The sequence below is a fragment of the Aspergillus pseudotamarii genome (genome assembly GCF_009193445.1).
Source record: "Aspergillus pseudotamarii strain CBS 117625 unplaced genomic scaffold BDV38scaffold_5, whole genome shotgun sequence".
Lineage (NCBI taxonomy): Eukaryota > Fungi > Ascomycota > Eurotiomycetes > Eurotiales > Aspergillaceae > Aspergillus > Aspergillus pseudotamarii.
In genome coordinates, this window is record NW_022475019.1 from 340,105 (window position 1) to 356,199 (window position 16,095).

Below are 16,095 nucleotides of genomic sequence, written 5' to 3' on the forward strand. Positions count from 1 at the left end.
TATCGTTTAATTGTTGATGCTTTCTATATGGACAATGCATCTTTCCAAACTATTCACTCTTTCAACATCATTATTCTATGTGGTTGCGGCGTCCATAGATAATGACGTATCGATTCTAGCTAAGGAGGCTGCGCGAGCCAACAATCAATCGCTATTATGGGGTCCTTATAAGCCTAACCTCTACTTTGGGGTTGCCCCTCGGATTCCAAACAGTCTGTCCGCAGGGTTGATGTGGGCGAAAGTAGATGATTACGCCACGGCTCAGTCTAGTATGTGTCCCCAACAGTTGTCCTTCATTCACCATTAGCTACGTTCATTCCCTTCTGTTGATAGTCCCACTAACCCTGGCCCGCTTCAAGACTTCAGACACACCTGCGAACAGAATGAAGGCATGGCGGGTTATGGATGGGACGAATACGATATTCGGAAGGGCGGGCGCCAAACAATCCACGACGCTGGGAACTCCCTGGATCTGACAATTGATTTTATCAAGGTCCACGGTGGACAGCATGGAGGCAGCTGGGCTGCCCGAGTAAAAGGTGTCCCTCGGGATGATGCACTCCCGGATCAGCCTACAACAGTCGTCTTCTACAGTGCTCTGGAGGGGCTTGGTAACCTGGGCCTTCACACCCAGTCTGACGACTCGCGTGGTTTTGAGGGAGACGTGAAGCTGGCTGGTTATACCTCTGATCTTGGGGACTTCACAATTGATGTGACTGAGGGCCCTAGCACCAACGAGTACCCGGAACATGAACATCCAAGCTACGAAGACAAACCACTGGACCGTACCTTGGTGTCCAGTTTGACAATACCCCCGGAGCACACCTGGCAGACGAAAGGTACGTTTTCACAATCTTTTGCAAGCATCTATTAGTCCGATCCAGAGCTGATCTCTCGTCTAGTGATTCTGTTTTCGCAGATGAAGGAGGGTGTAAGCGAAACCATCGAAAAGTATGGAGCGGAAAACCCTCCTCCCCCATCGCAAGTCTTCACCATCAAGAATACGCCAGGTGATGGTAATGTTCAGCTTGTGCAGAAGGTTTTCAAAGGTGCCTTTGAGGTAAATGGGAGATCTCTTGGTTTGCAAATAGTCTGCTTACAGATCCCAGTTCGATATCCTATTCTCTTCTGGGTCCTCGCCTGAGCCTGTGACATGTATAGTGCCTTTCCCTTGGATCACTGCTGTGAAAGTTGAAGCTAATCATATACTTTACAGCCGACCTTCTTACCCAAGAAATTACAAGTGCTTCGATAGCTTTTGCTGAGCGCTTCGACAAGATACTTCCCCCGCAGTCACCCTTTATTTCCGACAAATATACCGAATTCTCCAAATCAATGCTTTCCAATCTCGTTGGTGGCATAGGCTACTTCCACGGTACTGACATTGTTGACCGTTCCGCGGCGCCCGAGTACGATGAGGAGAATGAAGGTTTCTGGGAAGAAACGGCGGAAGCAAGGGCTCGGGCTCAACCTGTCCTTGAAGGTCCAAAGGATCTCTTTACTTGTGTTCCCTCTCGACCTTTCTTCCCCAGAGGCTTTCTCTGGGATGAGGGTTTTCACCTGATTCCGGTCGTCGAATGGGATACAGATCTTGCGTTTGTTAGCCGGTAATCCTATCGTCATCGAAATACTGACATTTTCCAGGCTTGAAATCGTAAAGAGTTGGTTAAGCTTAATGGACGAGGATGGGTGGATTGCTCGGGAGCAAATCCTGGGCGCTGAGGCGCGCAGCAAAGTTCCACCCGAGTTTACCGTCCAGTACCCTCACTACGCTAACCCTCCAACCCTTTTCATTGTTCTGGAAGCGTTCCTCGATAAATTAGATGCCAACAAGAATGTCTCTGTCCAACAATCTCCTGGAGATATCGCAGAGCGTCTCCGTTCTGCCTTTGTGCAACAGCCGGAGTTGGGTGAAGCTTATATCCGTTCAATTTACCCGCTCCTGAAGAGACATTATTTCTGGTATAGAAACACTCAGCGGGGTGACATTAAGTCCTACGACCGAGAGGCCTTTTCCACCAAGGAGGCGTACCGCTGGCGGGGCCGGTCTGTCCAGCACGTCCTAACATCTGGGTTGGACGATTATCCTCGAGCACAGCCCCCACACCCCGGTGAGCTACACGTGGATTTGATCAGTTGGATGGGGATGATGACTCGCTCTCTCCGACGAATTGCTGAAAGACTGGGGGAGACTGAAGACGCTGAAGAGTTCAGATACTATGAAACTGCCATTGAACGGAATGTCGACGACCTCCACTGGAACGAACAGGCGCAAACATACTGTGATGCGACTATTGACGAGTATGAGGAAAGCGTTCATGTCTGTCACAAGGGATACATCTCCATATTCCCCTTCCTCACTGGCATGGTGAGCTCGGGTAGCCCTCGGCTAAAAGCCATCCTGGACTTGATCAGCGACCCAGAAGAGCTCTGGAGCGATTTTGGCATTCGCAGTTTAAGTAAGAAGGATGAGTCCTATGGGACTGCTGAGAATTATTGGAGGAGCCCTGTGTGGATCAACATCAATTATCTGGTGTTTAAGAACCTTTATGTGAGTAGCCCAAAGCTTTACGAACCACATATTAGAACTAACGGTTCCACCCTAGGACATCGCGATCACTCCTGGTCCACATCAAGAACAGGCCCGTGAAATGTACTCCAAGCTGCGGAAGAACGTAGTTGAGAATGTTTTCAAGGAATGGAAGACGACCGGGTTTGCTTGGGAACAGTATAACCCAGAAACAGGCAAGGGACAGCGGACGCAGCATTTCACTGGGTGGACTAGTATGGTGGTGAAAATGATGTCGATGCCCGATCTTCCTGCGACTGAGAGCAAGGGGCATGATGAGCTATAGAACAGCAACAGTCGCTGCGTAGCGCACGCGTTAGGTTAGGGAATACTACTTGTACACTATCGTTTCTCCACGAACGCCCCAACTCCGTATGTAGACAAAGCAAATTTCCGAAGACTGAACTCAACGCCGACGATGGTAGTCTGAATCTCTATCCCGGGTATGACGATGGTCGTCTCGGCGTCTCCTGTCTTCGTCGTTACCCCTTCTGTCTCTGCTTCTTGACCGTGAGTGCGATCGCCTCCTTCGGCGATCTCGCGACCGAGACCGAGACCTATGCCGATGACTCCTGTGACGATGTTCGCGCTCATCACGATGCCTACGGTGTCTGTGTTCCCTATCTCTGTCTCTGTTTCTATCACTCAAACGATCTCGCCTCTTGTCTTTCGCTGGATTCCTGCTACGATCACTGCCCTGCCTCCGCTTGTCTGCAGAGTGGGGATCCAGTCCGACAGGCTCAAGTTTATCATCCTCAACAGTGCCGGACAGAGAGGCAGCGCCCCCACGAAAAGATCCGTACCCGATTCCTTTGCCCGCTTCGTCGATCGCTAGGTCTTCTCCCGCGGTCGTATCCCGGACTGCTTTCTGGACGTCTTTATCGCCCAATGGCGTAAGATTGGCGTTAGAACTAGCGCGCTTCTCCGGAACTGGCAGACCCAAAGCTCGGGCCATGGCTTCTTCTTCAGCTTCCTTGACACGTTGTTTCTCTTCGCGTTCTTTTCTAATCCTATCTTCTTCACTATCGTCTGCCCTTGTGTACCACATCAAGTCGCGACCCTGTTGCCAGCGGCCAACAGGGGCCATCACAGAATGGCCAAGATAGTTCTCACGGTGCGAAGAGTCTTTGACATCGGACCATTTAAAGTCGCCGCGACCGCCGCTAGAGCAACAGTAAGGTTAGCTAGCGGACATAAGAACGGATGATATAGGAATGTGCAGCTTACCGGCTACCTTCTTTGCGGATGCTTGCGACGAGATCCATCATAGATTCCTTGAGGAGTTGTTCTTGTTCATATGAAACCGGAAAGGGTGTTGCGATAGATTGTTATTTAGTAGGATTTATGTCTGATAAGAGAGTTTCACCATCGATGTGGCACGTGCACGCTACAGCCTGAGGCAGATCAACAGGGTTGGCTGACTTCATCGAACCATAAGATTCATATTCGGACAGAGGACTCAATAGTAGACCAGGGAGACTGTGAGCACATCCTGTCTCTTCCTCCCCATGGGTATTCAGCACAAAGATGCTAAATGGTCTACAAAGTGATAGGCCTCAAACTTCATGTGATGTCACACTTGAATCTGATACATTAAATTAAATATACCCCTCGTGCTTTTCTAATGAGCATATCCTTCCGCCTTCACCACCTTCACTTTATATTTTCACCTGTGAATCATAGCCTATTATATTACTGATAGTTGATTTGGACTGGTTCTTCTCCATACCACCTTCTCAGGTGGAAGCGAATAGTAAGAATGGAATTTAATATTGACGATGGGCCCCCAGGCCGGAAAACCCGCGCCAGAGAAGGCCTACATCTTAGAGCTTTGAACGTCGAGAAAGGGGCAAAAAGAGTACGTTGATTTATGAGTCACTAGATTTGCTTCCTCCTGGGCATGCTTCAGCTGACAGTTCGACTAGTTCTCTTCGTAAGTATCCTATCATTGTTCCTGCAGTCATGTAGTACTGACTGAGGCGTTGCGCGACACAGCAGAGCGCCAGACTCGTTTCCTCCGCAAGGCGCAGCATGGCGGAATAATCTGGTATACTGCAGCATCACTTCTGTATGATGACTTTTACTGACATGCCTGAAGGCTGCTCTTTCTCAACGTCGTAATCTTCTGTTTGTGGCCTATACCCATCAAATCTATGTCTGGGAGCCAGCTGGGTCGTTTCAGACCCTGGGATCCAGGCCTGAAATGATAATAACTCCTGTCATGAAGGACCCCTATAGCAGCGGGTATATATCACCACATATGCCTCACGCCATCAATAATATCCTTGTGGATGATCTGGGGCGCGATGAGGTCCTTCTGCTGGTCACTGATTCGGGCAATGTCTGCGGCTATCGTGTTGAGGCTATCTTCTCGGCTTTAAAGCGGGCTGCAGAACGTAAGGAGCACCGCCCTTTCGATGGCTCCCAAGTGGATCCTTTCTTTGTCGAATATGTCGAAGCCAGCGCCTGGGGGCTAGCCATACACAAGTTCTCCCGCCTGATTGCAGTGACCGCAAACACAGGCCTTGTCACTGTTTTTGCATTTGCACTTGTGAATTCTGCTTCTGGCAAAGGCAACGACACATGCCAGGGTTTAGGGGAGGAGGAGGATCTCACTGATTACGGCCAGACTTGGCTGGAAATAAAGAGTGATGAGGAGTTCAAACAGCTACGACATTTGATGCCTGCGAAGCACCGAAAACGGAACATGCGCTTAACTTTTACCGGACACTTTACCAACATACCATCTGTCTCATTTCTGAATTGTGATCTTGACCCAAATGGAACATGGATGGTCAGTACAGATATCGAAAATCAGGTTTTTGTCTGGAAAACCTGGGAGGGCCCTGGCCCATTTAACGTGTACCACTTCGGCGATTCTTCTTTCAAATACTTCCCAGAAACATTCAATCATGAGTAAGGCCTGTCTTGGAACATTGTCTCTGATAAGCTTTCACTGACGGACAAGGTAGTAAAGAGCGTGGTTGGTCAGCCATAGCCCTTGACCCACGTACTTTTCATCTACTCAAATCGACGAAGGATGCGTGCGGTGGTCATCCTCACCGTCGTTTAGAGAATGGTCGACCGGTCCTGGACCTGACCAAGTTGAGCAGCCGAGTGCCTAACGCGTCTCGACTCTACAATTATTTCCCTCCTGCGGTTAAGGCTGAACCAGAACAATCGATCTTACCTGACATATTTGAGCCAGATTGCTGCATTAATAGAGAAAGTAGTGCCCGCCAGTCTACCAGTCGTGCCGTGCACGATGGTTTATTTGCGGAATGTCAACGTGCAGATGAAGCTCCAGAACCCAGCGACACCCAGGATGTCAGAACCCTTCGGCCTTCAGACTCCGCCGATGCATTTAGCCACCGTGCTGTTGACGGCTCTGTGTTCGAAGATAATTTGAGCTCGAATGCAAGTTCTGATGGGGAGTCATATACAGGGCCCCAGCAAGATTCTAGCCAAGAGGGCGAAATCCAGGGTGATAATGGGGCCTTCCGTCGAGTGGATGACACAGCACTTCAGACCGATAATGCCTCGTTTCACGGCCCATTGACAACGCCTGAATTTCTTCAGGTGGCGCTTCTGGAAGCTCTAGGTGGCGATATCCCCGGGGCCGAAGAATACTTTGATGACTACTCGATAGAAGAGGTCAGCCCTTTTGAGGACATCGAAATGGATGACGCAGACGATGATGCTTCAGAGGGCAATGATACATCGACTTCCGAAGCAGTTGCTTACCAAGTCTTTAACCGTATGTCACGCGGTGCCTTTCCCAGTGATCCTAGTATCTATGGACATAGGGAGTCACTAATAGATTTTTCATCGACTCCAGCTCCAACACATGCAAACTTCCCGATCCTTCACTTCTCCCAAACAGATATCCGTCTCATCCCTAACCCACTTGCCTCTCGCGCAACTGTTTTCTGTGGCACACCCCTTCGGCAACAATTTACCCACGTTGTTGGATCGCTCCGAGACGCATGCGACCGCTTCAATATGGTTAAATATATCCCCGAACATGGAATCGTAGTGGCCGCCTCGCAAAAAGGCCGTGCCGCAGTGATTACCCTTACCGAGTCCGAAGCCAATGGCCTGTCATTCAGAGTCGACTGGATCGTTCCATTCGAGAGCCAGGAAAAGTACGGCGACCGACCTCTGATCCCTCTCCTAGGCATGAGCGTCAGTCCAATGCAAGGGTTTGAGATGCCTCCTGACGTGCCTAACATTCCCCACGATGCCAACGAGGATGGCCTGAAATTCCACTATAAGCCAACCACCAATGACGAACTTGACCCGCCTTTGCAAAGCAACTCCAAATCATCCAATATTTCGAGCGATGACCTACATACCCCTTCTGAAGTGTCTGGTACTGGAGTCTCCAGAGAGTCCACGCCGACGTTCAGCAGCAATGTTAATACCCTTCCAGAACAAGAGCAGCGGACCTTTCCAACTCTGCCGGAGTACCATGCCAGGGCTACTCGTGCCTATCAACCGGAGGAGCGTTGGCGTGGTTGGAATCCATCTCGGCGCTATCGTTTGTTGCTTCTCTTTGCGGACCATACTGTCATGAGTTACGAATTCTGGTACAACTGGTCCCCCACAGGCACAGCGGACGATGAAAGTGATGAAGATGGATACCTTGTTGTCTGAGCACATTCACCGAAACGGATTGGATGGTGGTCCACTACGTCAGTATTGTATTCAAATATATGGTTTGCTGAATTTCGAGGCTGTTAGTATTTGTAGGTTCAAAATAGCATACCGACCGTGTACATCACTGGGGATCCAAGTTTGTCACATATATAACTATAACACATTTATAAAACAAAAACGCTCCAAAGAAAATAGATGAATGCGCTGATATAGATGCAAAACCTCGTGATCATCATACATAAGTTGGGCATTGACACATAAACAGAGATGTCCCAAGGAGACTCCTTTCTCAAACATGCAGGGCATGTATCAAAAATCGTCATCTAGTTCATCACTATCCCATTCATCTTCTCTATCGTTTTGGACCAGTTCCAAAAATCTCTGGAGGCCTGGTCGTCTAATTGCTTCAGCATCAGGTTGGCCCCGTACCTCAGCCATTGCCCGTGCCTGTGCTTGTCTCTCGGCCGCTGCAGCCCTGCCTGCTGCATCTAAGCCATTCAAGTTGCGTCCCCCTTCGCGGCGCCCTGGACCACCAGCTCTCTGATTGACACGAGGTGGTGCCGGAGCAGGAGGCGGAGGGTGGCCTTGGCGCCTAAAGTGATTATCACCATCGTCAAAATCCCAGGCAGGTTGGTCCTCTTCATCGCTGCTGTCATCGAAATCTAGCAATTCATTTGGGATCTGGTGGAGAGCTTCTGCTCCATCAGGGTCAATTCCATCACCACCCTCTAAATCCCAAAGTTTGTTGTAGCATGAACTGTTGCCATCGTTGAAATGGCGATAAGGATTGTCCTCCGAAAGCCAGCTGGAACAGAGATAGCAAAAGTGCGTGTCACATTTGAAACAGATCATATGATTGCAGCCCATGCGTTTCTGACAAGGCGCATCGCACGTTGGGCAGGCCGATGTGTACAGCCTTAGATACTCTTCTGTTGCCTTTTCCTCTGCAGATAACTCTGCTTCTCGGCGGGGGAAGCACCGTACAAGCTCACCATGCCACCCTTTCTTACAGACACAGCAGAAAGCATAGTTGCAGTCTTCGCAAACAGCTACCCGATCCGCCATAGGAGGTAACTGAGCTTCATCCCCATTCGGGTCGAACACAAGTCCTACATCCTCATCATCGGAGGGATCCGGATCATCCGACATAGGGTCAATAGGCTTGGGATGCCTCTTCGAGCGAGCTGCACCTTGACACCACTGCCGAGGACAGTATATGGTAGATTTATCAGCCTCAAGTTTCTTCTTCCTCTTCAAAAAGACGTAACGCTGTACGGTTTCCTGCTCCAGAGGAATCTGCAGTAGCTCACTAGGGCTCAGGGTCCGCTCGTTCTTCTTGCGATTTTTGGGCTGCCCTTCTTGGCTTCGTACGGACTTGCCTTCCTTGCCGCAATCCGGGGCCAGACATTTGACACTTTCCACATCGCCTTCCGTGATACAAGTATTGTAAAAGTCCTGGAGACAGGGCACACAAAAAACATGTGAACAAAGTAAAAGCCGATGGCAGTTTACCCCTTTTTTCGGCTCAAGACAAACTCCGCACTCAAAAGTCTCCTGCTCGAACGCCTCTCTCTTGGCCTTATTGTTGAAATCCAACAGTGCGATTTTGAGCTCTCGCGGGAGCCTAACTTCTCCGTCGGGTATGTCATCAATACCAAAAGCTGTCTCGGCTAACTGTTGAAGATGATCGATATAGGTATATACAACGAGGTCCCTCCCACATTCTTCCCAGAGGCGTTTCCCATCGTCTAGTAGCTTTGAGATGATCGAAGAGGGCAGCCACGCAGGATCTGTGCTAAGCTTGATGATGGGGGATTGTTCTGATGGGTAGCCACCGGGCAATTCAATTTCCAAACAAAGCGGGGGCAGGTGCGATAGGACATGGACATCATCATCGGAGCTCGCCGTGGCGTCCCCATCAACTGTTTTGGTTGCGAAGCCCAAGCCAACTTCACTAGCATCAAGGGATGTGGGCGGAGTCAGGACTGTTGGAAGTTCAGTCTCCGAATATTGCTCGAAACCGATCCGTAAAGGTGGTGAAGGATTGACGGGTATATCTAGAGATGCCTTGAACGGAAACGAAGGGTTGATCTTGATTTCTGGGTAGATGGCCGCGATAGACGACAGCTCGACAGAGCGTTCGTCATCAAGCAACTCGGTATCAGTCATATTAGGGTAAAGCCGCCACAAAAGGAAGGAAGAGGTGGATGTGCAAGTCAGTTCTCTATTTAGGGCGGTGGTTGATAAGAGGTGGCGAGGCAGAATTCTTAATGGAATATTCCTGGCACAACCATGGTATATGTACCGCTTAAAATTATCATGCCTTTGAGAATTTTTGGGTGAGGGTGTCTGCGACGGGGAAAGGTGCCGTTGGGTCTTCAAAGAGGACTTGAGTCCAGGGAAAGGCTAAGAAGACGAATATGCAGCTAAACCATCGATTAGTAAATCACCAGTTATTGATTTACAGTGATAAGCTGCAAAAAGGCTGGATGTCATTCTTGTGGCAACGGCGAAGATATGGAAGAACCGGGCGAGAGGGACCCATAATCCTTTCTTACTTTTCAGGTACTGCGACAAATTGTGATAGACAGCGTAATTAGGGAGGAAATGGAGCTGTCAGGCGGTTGAAATTCTGGCAGTGGTGAAGGTCAGAATGAATGGTCTGCGATAGAAGTATCTTGGTCGAGACAGAAAGACAGAACCAGATATCGGATTGAACGTGCGAGGAGAAGTGCGTCATGTTTTGGCTAAAGGTAAGAGAAAAAGAAGGATAGTAGAAGATGGAGTTGTTAATGAATTCTTTTGATTTCTCGGTTGCAGATCAAGAAGTGTAGTGACTTCAGAGAAGAAGAGAAAAAGAGAAAAACAATACAAAACAACTCATTGACCGACAGAAAAGCATGTGGTTTGAAGGAACTTCAGGCATGGTTTGCTGCCCGAGTCCTTTTTGTTTCTTGTATTTTGTTGCAAGTCAGAGACTTTTTTTTATTTTTAGATTTTAGATTTCCCCCCCCCTAAGCTACTATCAAGTTTTTCAAATTTATTATTATTTGCTTTTTCTGCGTGCCCTCATCATTTCATTTGACAATGATGTTTCTGCAACCTGAGGCACCATTTTCCCCCTCCCCCTCATTTTGCGTTGCCGCTTTGACCATATCCAACTCCGTCTCCCCCATGACCTGGAGGCAAAAGCGGCGAGGGACACGGACTCCCGCCTGAAGAGCATGTGACATCTTTGAAAGTTCTGGGCTGTTGTTAGTTTAACCACGGCTTACATTCAAGCTTATTATTATACAGTCAGGATTCTCAAGACTTAGTCTTGTCCTGGGGGGTTGAGTATTCCTTGGATATCTCTATATCCATAATGTTTGTCGCTCAATAATATTTGCTTGTTCATTCATCTCTTCGCATATAAATTGAACCTATTAATTGCTGCTTCAATACTCCCATCTTGTTATCAGTCGACCTTATCTTATTGTGGTCCTCAAACGGAGAACCGGAGAACACCTAAGGAAGTGGAAAGCGAGAGAAGGAGAAAAAAAAAATTCCAGAATTAGATAAAAATATAAAACAATCTCTGTTGGCGCTTTTTTCTCATCAACATGACTGACACGCCCTTGGCATCTCTGTCTTTGACGCATGTCCATTATGTAAGTCCTTGCTGATCTCCGCGCGCGTTTTCGAGTGGTCGAGGAGCTGATGAGGCATGTGTATTTATGGTAGAATCCGGACGACCCGCTCTCATTTTTGTCGGCCTGGCTTGCCCTAGTCCCCCAGGCATTATGCGTGACCTATGTCACTCTTGTTTGGGCGACAAGGGAGGTGGAGGTGCTATTGATGTTCGCAGGCCAGATGGGTTGTGAAGCATTGAACTTTGTGTTAAAGCGAATCATTCAAGAGGAAAGGCCGAAACGTACGTCAAGTGGCAAGTGACTAGACCTGGTTGGGTTCAAACACTGACGTGGAACTGTTGACACAGAAATGCTTGGTAAAGGCTACGGCATGCCATCATCCCATGCACAATTTGTCGCCTACTTCGCCGTTTATCTGGGGCTGTTCCTTATCTTTCGGCATAATCCCACGCACGCCGAGTCATCATTCCATATTCTCATACGGATAGTACTTGCCATGGGCGTGAGTGTTGGCGCCAGTGCCGTGGCCATCAGTCGTATATATCTGAACTACCATACACCCAAACAGGTTTTGGCAGGCTGTGGTGCTGGTATTGGGTGTGCCGTTGCTTGGTTCCTTATCACGGCATTCCTCCGGACACATGGCTGGATTGACTGGGTACTCGATTTGACCATATCGATGCAGTTGAGACTACGGGATCTGGTGGTAAGTGAAGATCTAGCCGAGGCCGGATGGCAAAAATGGGAAGCAAAGCGGAAGTTGAAGCGTCGTGGACATATTAGTAGTGATCACCGGTCTCCGAAAACAGATTGAACCGTATAGGTACTTGAGCTACGTATACTTCGTTCCTTAGATTTTGAAACAGGGATTACAACGTGTTGAGCGCAATGCCCTTGGATCTACTTTAGCATTCTCGCTAATATATATACACCATATACATGTGAAAAGTCACAAGACCTTGGTATGATTCTATCGGAAAGTTCTCGTAATACTTACACATGATAACAGATATTTCGGGTTTCGGATATGCACCTTCAGAAGCTACAAGACCCTTCATATACTCATATGGGAATATGCTGGGTCCCATACTAAATTGAATACATGGTTAATGGCGGTGAGAGTCCAGTTGTATTATATTCAATAAGAATGCATTACTGCTATGCGCGTAGCAAAAGATATTTCGTAGAATCATTTTGAGGTACGTTTAGAGAGATAGCAAATAGCAATAGAATGCTGCAACTCGAAAAACCATTTGAATCCGGTCGGTACCTTGATATACCTCCGTCGCGGTGCCTCGCACGTGATCGGCCTCGCCCGTAGATGGGGAACTGTGACAGATTTCCGTCGCGTGGCCATCGTTTATCAAGCATGTTGCGGAACTGTGCTTCGTCAAAGCCGCCAAGAGACTCCATCATGTCTCCTTGACTTTACTGATTAACATGTCAGGCTTTGCGCACTTCTACACCCAGGACTACTACTAGGACATATAACGTTAACACCTATCTTACCTCTCTTTTCTATTTGTTTTGCCAAGAACAGATACCCCTGATATTCTTGCACATTTTACATTTAATTGTTACATGAGACGAGTGATAAGCTCTCAGAGCCCAAAAGATGGATGATACATCAGAGTCTACCGATACGGCCATGCCAGAACACCACATTGTTAAAGCAGATGAGGTCGACCAAACAGGCACAGATATCTCTCCTGTCTCAGACGATCAGCTGATGGAAGAAGTCACTGAGGGCCTACGGCAGGAGCGAGTTTCAGGAAGCACGCCGTCTGCCCCAGGTGAAGTGCCTATGGAGGCTGGAAAACCACATCGGCGACCGGAGTTACGTCGGGATGCTGCAGCTCCGCCGCCGCCTCTACAGCCTCCACCACCAGCTCCAGTGCAACAGAATTTAGAAAGACCCACGGACTCACTAAGTCTTGCACAACTCAGGCAATTCGTGCAGGAGATGCCTAGGATTGAACAGCCTGCTTATGCATTTGAATATGCCGATTCTCAGCCATTTGCGGAAGAGGTCGAAGAATGGTTCCAGTATAGCGAGTTTGACAGAGCTATGCTAATGGGCATGAAGTCATCGTTTGAGAAGAAGTGGGCATCTTTTCTCGAGGCTCAAAACGCAGAATTCTCGCAGATATCATGGATAGATACTACTGATGATCAGCGAATGGCATTCATGGCTCAGATGGTAAATGTCATACGAGAGCGTGAGGTCTCGGTGCGTCTCGAAGCCCTGGAAGTCGTTTGTTATATTGTGACTGGTGTATGGGGTACCACTGCTGGAAGAGCTATAGATGGTTATCCTGAAGATCCGTCTCCCAAGGAAACCGCAGAGGTCCCGAAATCTAAGTCATTACACATCAGTTGGATCGAGAATGGTGCCAATCTGGTTCTTGAAAGCTCCGGCCTGGCACCGTTGCTCGAGTGTCTATGTCGCGTTTTTGAAAGAAACCGCGCCTCTTATAGTAGTGAGTCTGCTGGGGCTGGGGCTGAGAGCACGAACCCAGCATCTCTCGCTGCCATGGAGCGTGAGGCGAATTTGATCCTTACAGCCTTTTACATGATCGTGGAGGTCGGTAGGAAACAAGAGGCCCGAGATCCGCGGCACACACCGTTAAGGGATGCCCTGATTGGCCTGGAGCCGAATCTACTAGTATTCCTGGTTGAAGTTATCGCACGCCTGCGGTGGGATGACTCTGCTAATATCCCGCTTACGAGGATAATCCTCTTGTTTTGGAAGTCTTTGCTCCTCTTCTTTGGCGGCAGTGATGAGTTGAAAAGAGCCAAGGAGGAATTGGAACCAACGTTTAAGGAAAGGGAGGATAATACGTCTCGGAGGACGCCTTTTCTGACTGCATCGCCTCTTGATTATCATATCTTTCGACAGGAAATTACTTCTAAATACCCGGCCTATAACCCGCCACCACCTGTAGTTCCTCTGGAGCTAGAGAACAACTCTATTCTCCCTCCTCTTCCCCAGCATCCCAGCAGAGGAGCTTCGTCTAATGGACTCTTTTCTGGGGTCGGCCCATCTGTTGCAGGTGGCAATGGCTCAATCCTTCACCAGTCAGTCCACATAGCAACACCTGCACCTTCTCCGCCTCCATCACCAATTGGCCCAGGGGGTAAAGCGGGAAAGAAGCAAAACTATCAGACGAACCAAAACTTCCCCTTCATGTACCCGCCTTTAGATGTTTCTAGCAACGACATCGGCGGCAAAGGCACAACCGAGCTTCAAGATATGCTCGTTGGCAAGAGGTGGGAGGGAAGTGACGTACCAGCTTCAATTATCGAGGCCGGCAAACTTTTCTCGACACACGTCAAAATGACTAGAGCCATGCGACAACTTTGGGAAGAGCGAGAAAGGTTCATGAAATATGATCGCGGCTGGTACCTAGATGATAGCGGGACCACATCCGATGAGAATATACCTGACGAACTTCTAGAGGACTTTCAAGATTTAGATTTGAAGCAGGGAAAGAAGAACACCCCAGGATGGTCGGCCAGCAAGGAAACCGATGATGAAGATATCCAGCGGCGCTTGGATGCCGTTGAGTCCTTCTATGTGAGTTTTACCTGTATTTCAGTACTACATAGGCTGACAAGTTTTCTAGACACAAGCGCTTGTGCATTTGCAATCCATCACCATTGTATTCTTGAAGATAATTCTGACAAATGTCAGTGCTATGGTGAACCAGACCCAAGGTGGTCAAGGAATGAGGTATGGACCCTTGCTCTGGTCGTACTGAAAGTTGGGTTAATATGTGCTTAGCGATAGTTACGGCGTTAATGGATCCGGTCCCGGGCCAGCGTCTATCGCCGAGAATTTGAACTCCGAGGCTGCTATTGAGGAACTTGACAACATTCGGCTTCGGGAGATTACTGGAAAAGCCATTTCAGGATCTCTGTTGCTTCTGGTAAAGTGGTTCAAAAGATCTCGTACGCTTATAACCCTAGCGCAGATCGAATGGTATCATTGCTGACCGAGCCTAGACATATTGAAATTTGAATATATGACGCAGTTGTTGCTCGATTCCAATTACCTGCCGTTGATATTGAAGATGTTTGCCCACCAAGATATTGATCAAGCTGTGGCACAGAAGTTTGACCGCAAGGAGCTGGGGTACGCACCCTTTCGATTGAGATCTACCCGCCAGAATTACTGACAAGAATAAGCTTCTTCCATTTCTGTCTTCTTCATTCGGACCAACCTCCAGAACCATCGCATTCGGACGAGGAATCGAGCGGGGATGAGGCGGCGCCTCCCCCAATTGCTCGGCATCGATCAGAAGTAGATCCAGGAAACTCTTCCGTACGAGTACAATCCCCGGAGGAGGCTTTTGAAGAGTTTTTGAACGAACCCGATCTTCCTCGTCCTGAGGTGGACGAGCTGGGATACCCTACCGCACCTCCACCCAAAGAGCCGATCAAGGTGTTTTCATTCCGCAATTTTTTCTCGGCTATCAATTACTTGCACATCATGCAGAAGATTACCCGTGACAAAGCCCACAGATGTCTGCTGCTGGTGCAATACAAATCTAGTACTATCCTTCGAAAAGGGCTGAAAATACCGGATCCGCATCTACGGTTCTACACCCTCAAGCTCTTCAAATCACAGGTCCCTTACTGTGGCCGCAAATGGCGGCAAAGCAACATGCGTGTGATCACCGCCATCTACCTCTACTGCCGCCCGGAGCTGCGAGATGACTGGCTGGCAGGATCAGACATCGATGCGGAGGTTGAGGAAGCCTTGCCGCTCGAACAAGCACTCCGTGGCCTGACACACTGGTGGCACCTGCGGCGGTATAAAGATGTAATGGGCGGTGAGGAGGGCGCATCACTCATGGAAGAGGAGCGCGATTTCTTTGTGCGAGAGCTCGAAGCAATGGGCTGGGGACTTGCTGGTGAGGAAATGCTCAATGGTGCCAGCGAGGAAGCTGAGATGGCTGCGGCTGGTGGGCAGTTACCAGAAGGAACCGAATGGGACGGAGGCCCATTGCAGATGGAGGGGTGGTGAGGCGATTTTCATCTCGAGAGAATATGTTTCTTTCATCATAGAGTATAATGACAATCATGAATGAAATACATATACCCCAATAGAAGTGATCATCTAGCTCTCAGTCATATCGTACCAAGCACATTCCACTAATTGTAACGATATTGACCAGTTGAAGCTGATGTGTTAGCAATCGCCTGCCATTGGCTACTGCCAAGTCTTATCGA

At 48.7% G+C, this 16,095-nt stretch overlaps 6 protein-coding genes across 6 annotated transcripts; 4 read left to right on the forward strand and 2 right to left on the reverse strand.

Moving 5' to 3' along the window:
• Positions 1-34: 34 nt before the first annotated feature.
• On the forward strand, positions 35-2,855 carry cwh41 (mannosyl-oligosaccharide glucosidase; the record flags this gene model as incomplete). Its single annotated transcript, XM_032056678.1, has 6 exons — positions 35-269; positions 360-839; positions 903-1,060; positions 1,192-1,595; positions 1,645-2,551; positions 2,607-2,855. The coding sequence occupies 6 exons, from the start codon at positions 35-37 to the stop codon at positions 2,853-2,855; spliced, it is 2,433 nt and encodes an 810-aa protein (XP_031918238.1).
• On the reverse strand, positions 2,813-4,304 carry BDV38DRAFT_151242 (MMtag domain-containing protein). The gene is made up of 2 exons (XM_032051632.1): positions 3,797-4,304; positions 2,813-3,732 (listed from the first exon to the last, which is right to left on the reverse strand). Exons 1-2 carry the CDS (start codon positions 3,835-3,837, stop codon positions 2,976-2,978), a joined length of 798 nt encoding a protein of 265 aa, XP_031918239.1. The 5' UTR covers positions 3,838-4,304; the 3' UTR covers positions 2,813-2,975.
• BDV38DRAFT_151250 (uncharacterized protein) lies at positions 3,794-5,868 on the forward strand. Its single transcript, XM_032051633.1, has 4 exons — positions 3,794-4,427; positions 4,495-4,502; positions 4,565-4,616; positions 4,668-5,868. The coding sequence occupies exons 1-4, from the start codon at positions 4,329-4,331 to the stop codon at positions 5,487-5,489; spliced, it is 981 nt and encodes a 326-aa protein (XP_031918240.1). The 5' UTR covers positions 3,794-4,328; the 3' UTR covers positions 5,490-5,868.
• A 567-nt stretch (positions 5,869-6,435) lies between these two features.
• On the reverse strand, positions 6,436-9,397 carry BDV38DRAFT_267947 (RBR-type E3 ubiquitin transferase; the record flags this gene model as incomplete). The annotated part of the gene is made up of 2 exons (XM_032056679.1): positions 6,436-6,837; positions 7,658-9,397. 2 exons carry the CDS (start codon positions 9,395-9,397, stop codon positions 6,436-6,438), a joined length of 2,142 nt encoding a protein of 713 aa, XP_031918241.1.
• An 864-nt stretch (positions 9,398-10,261) lies between these two features.
• Positions 10,262-11,796, forward strand: BDV38DRAFT_236068 (phosphatase PAP2 family protein). The gene is made up of 3 exons (XM_032053408.1): positions 10,262-10,878; positions 10,952-11,141; positions 11,208-11,796. The coding sequence occupies exons 1-3, from the start codon at positions 10,831-10,833 to the stop codon at positions 11,672-11,674; spliced, it is 705 nt and encodes a 234-aa protein (XP_031918242.1). The 5' UTR covers positions 10,262-10,830; the 3' UTR covers positions 11,675-11,796.
• A 317-nt stretch (positions 11,797-12,113) lies between these two features.
• BDV38DRAFT_295050 (FAR11/STRIP family protein) lies at positions 12,114-15,889 on the forward strand (the record flags this gene model as incomplete). Its single annotated transcript, XM_032062627.1, has 5 exons — positions 12,114-14,437; positions 14,487-14,593; positions 14,645-14,811; positions 14,866-14,995; positions 15,049-15,889. Exons 1-5 carry the CDS (start codon positions 12,476-12,478, stop codon positions 15,887-15,889), a joined length of 3,207 nt encoding a protein of 1,068 aa, XP_031918243.1. The 5' UTR covers positions 12,114-12,475.
• Positions 15,890-16,095: the final 206 nt, after the last annotated feature.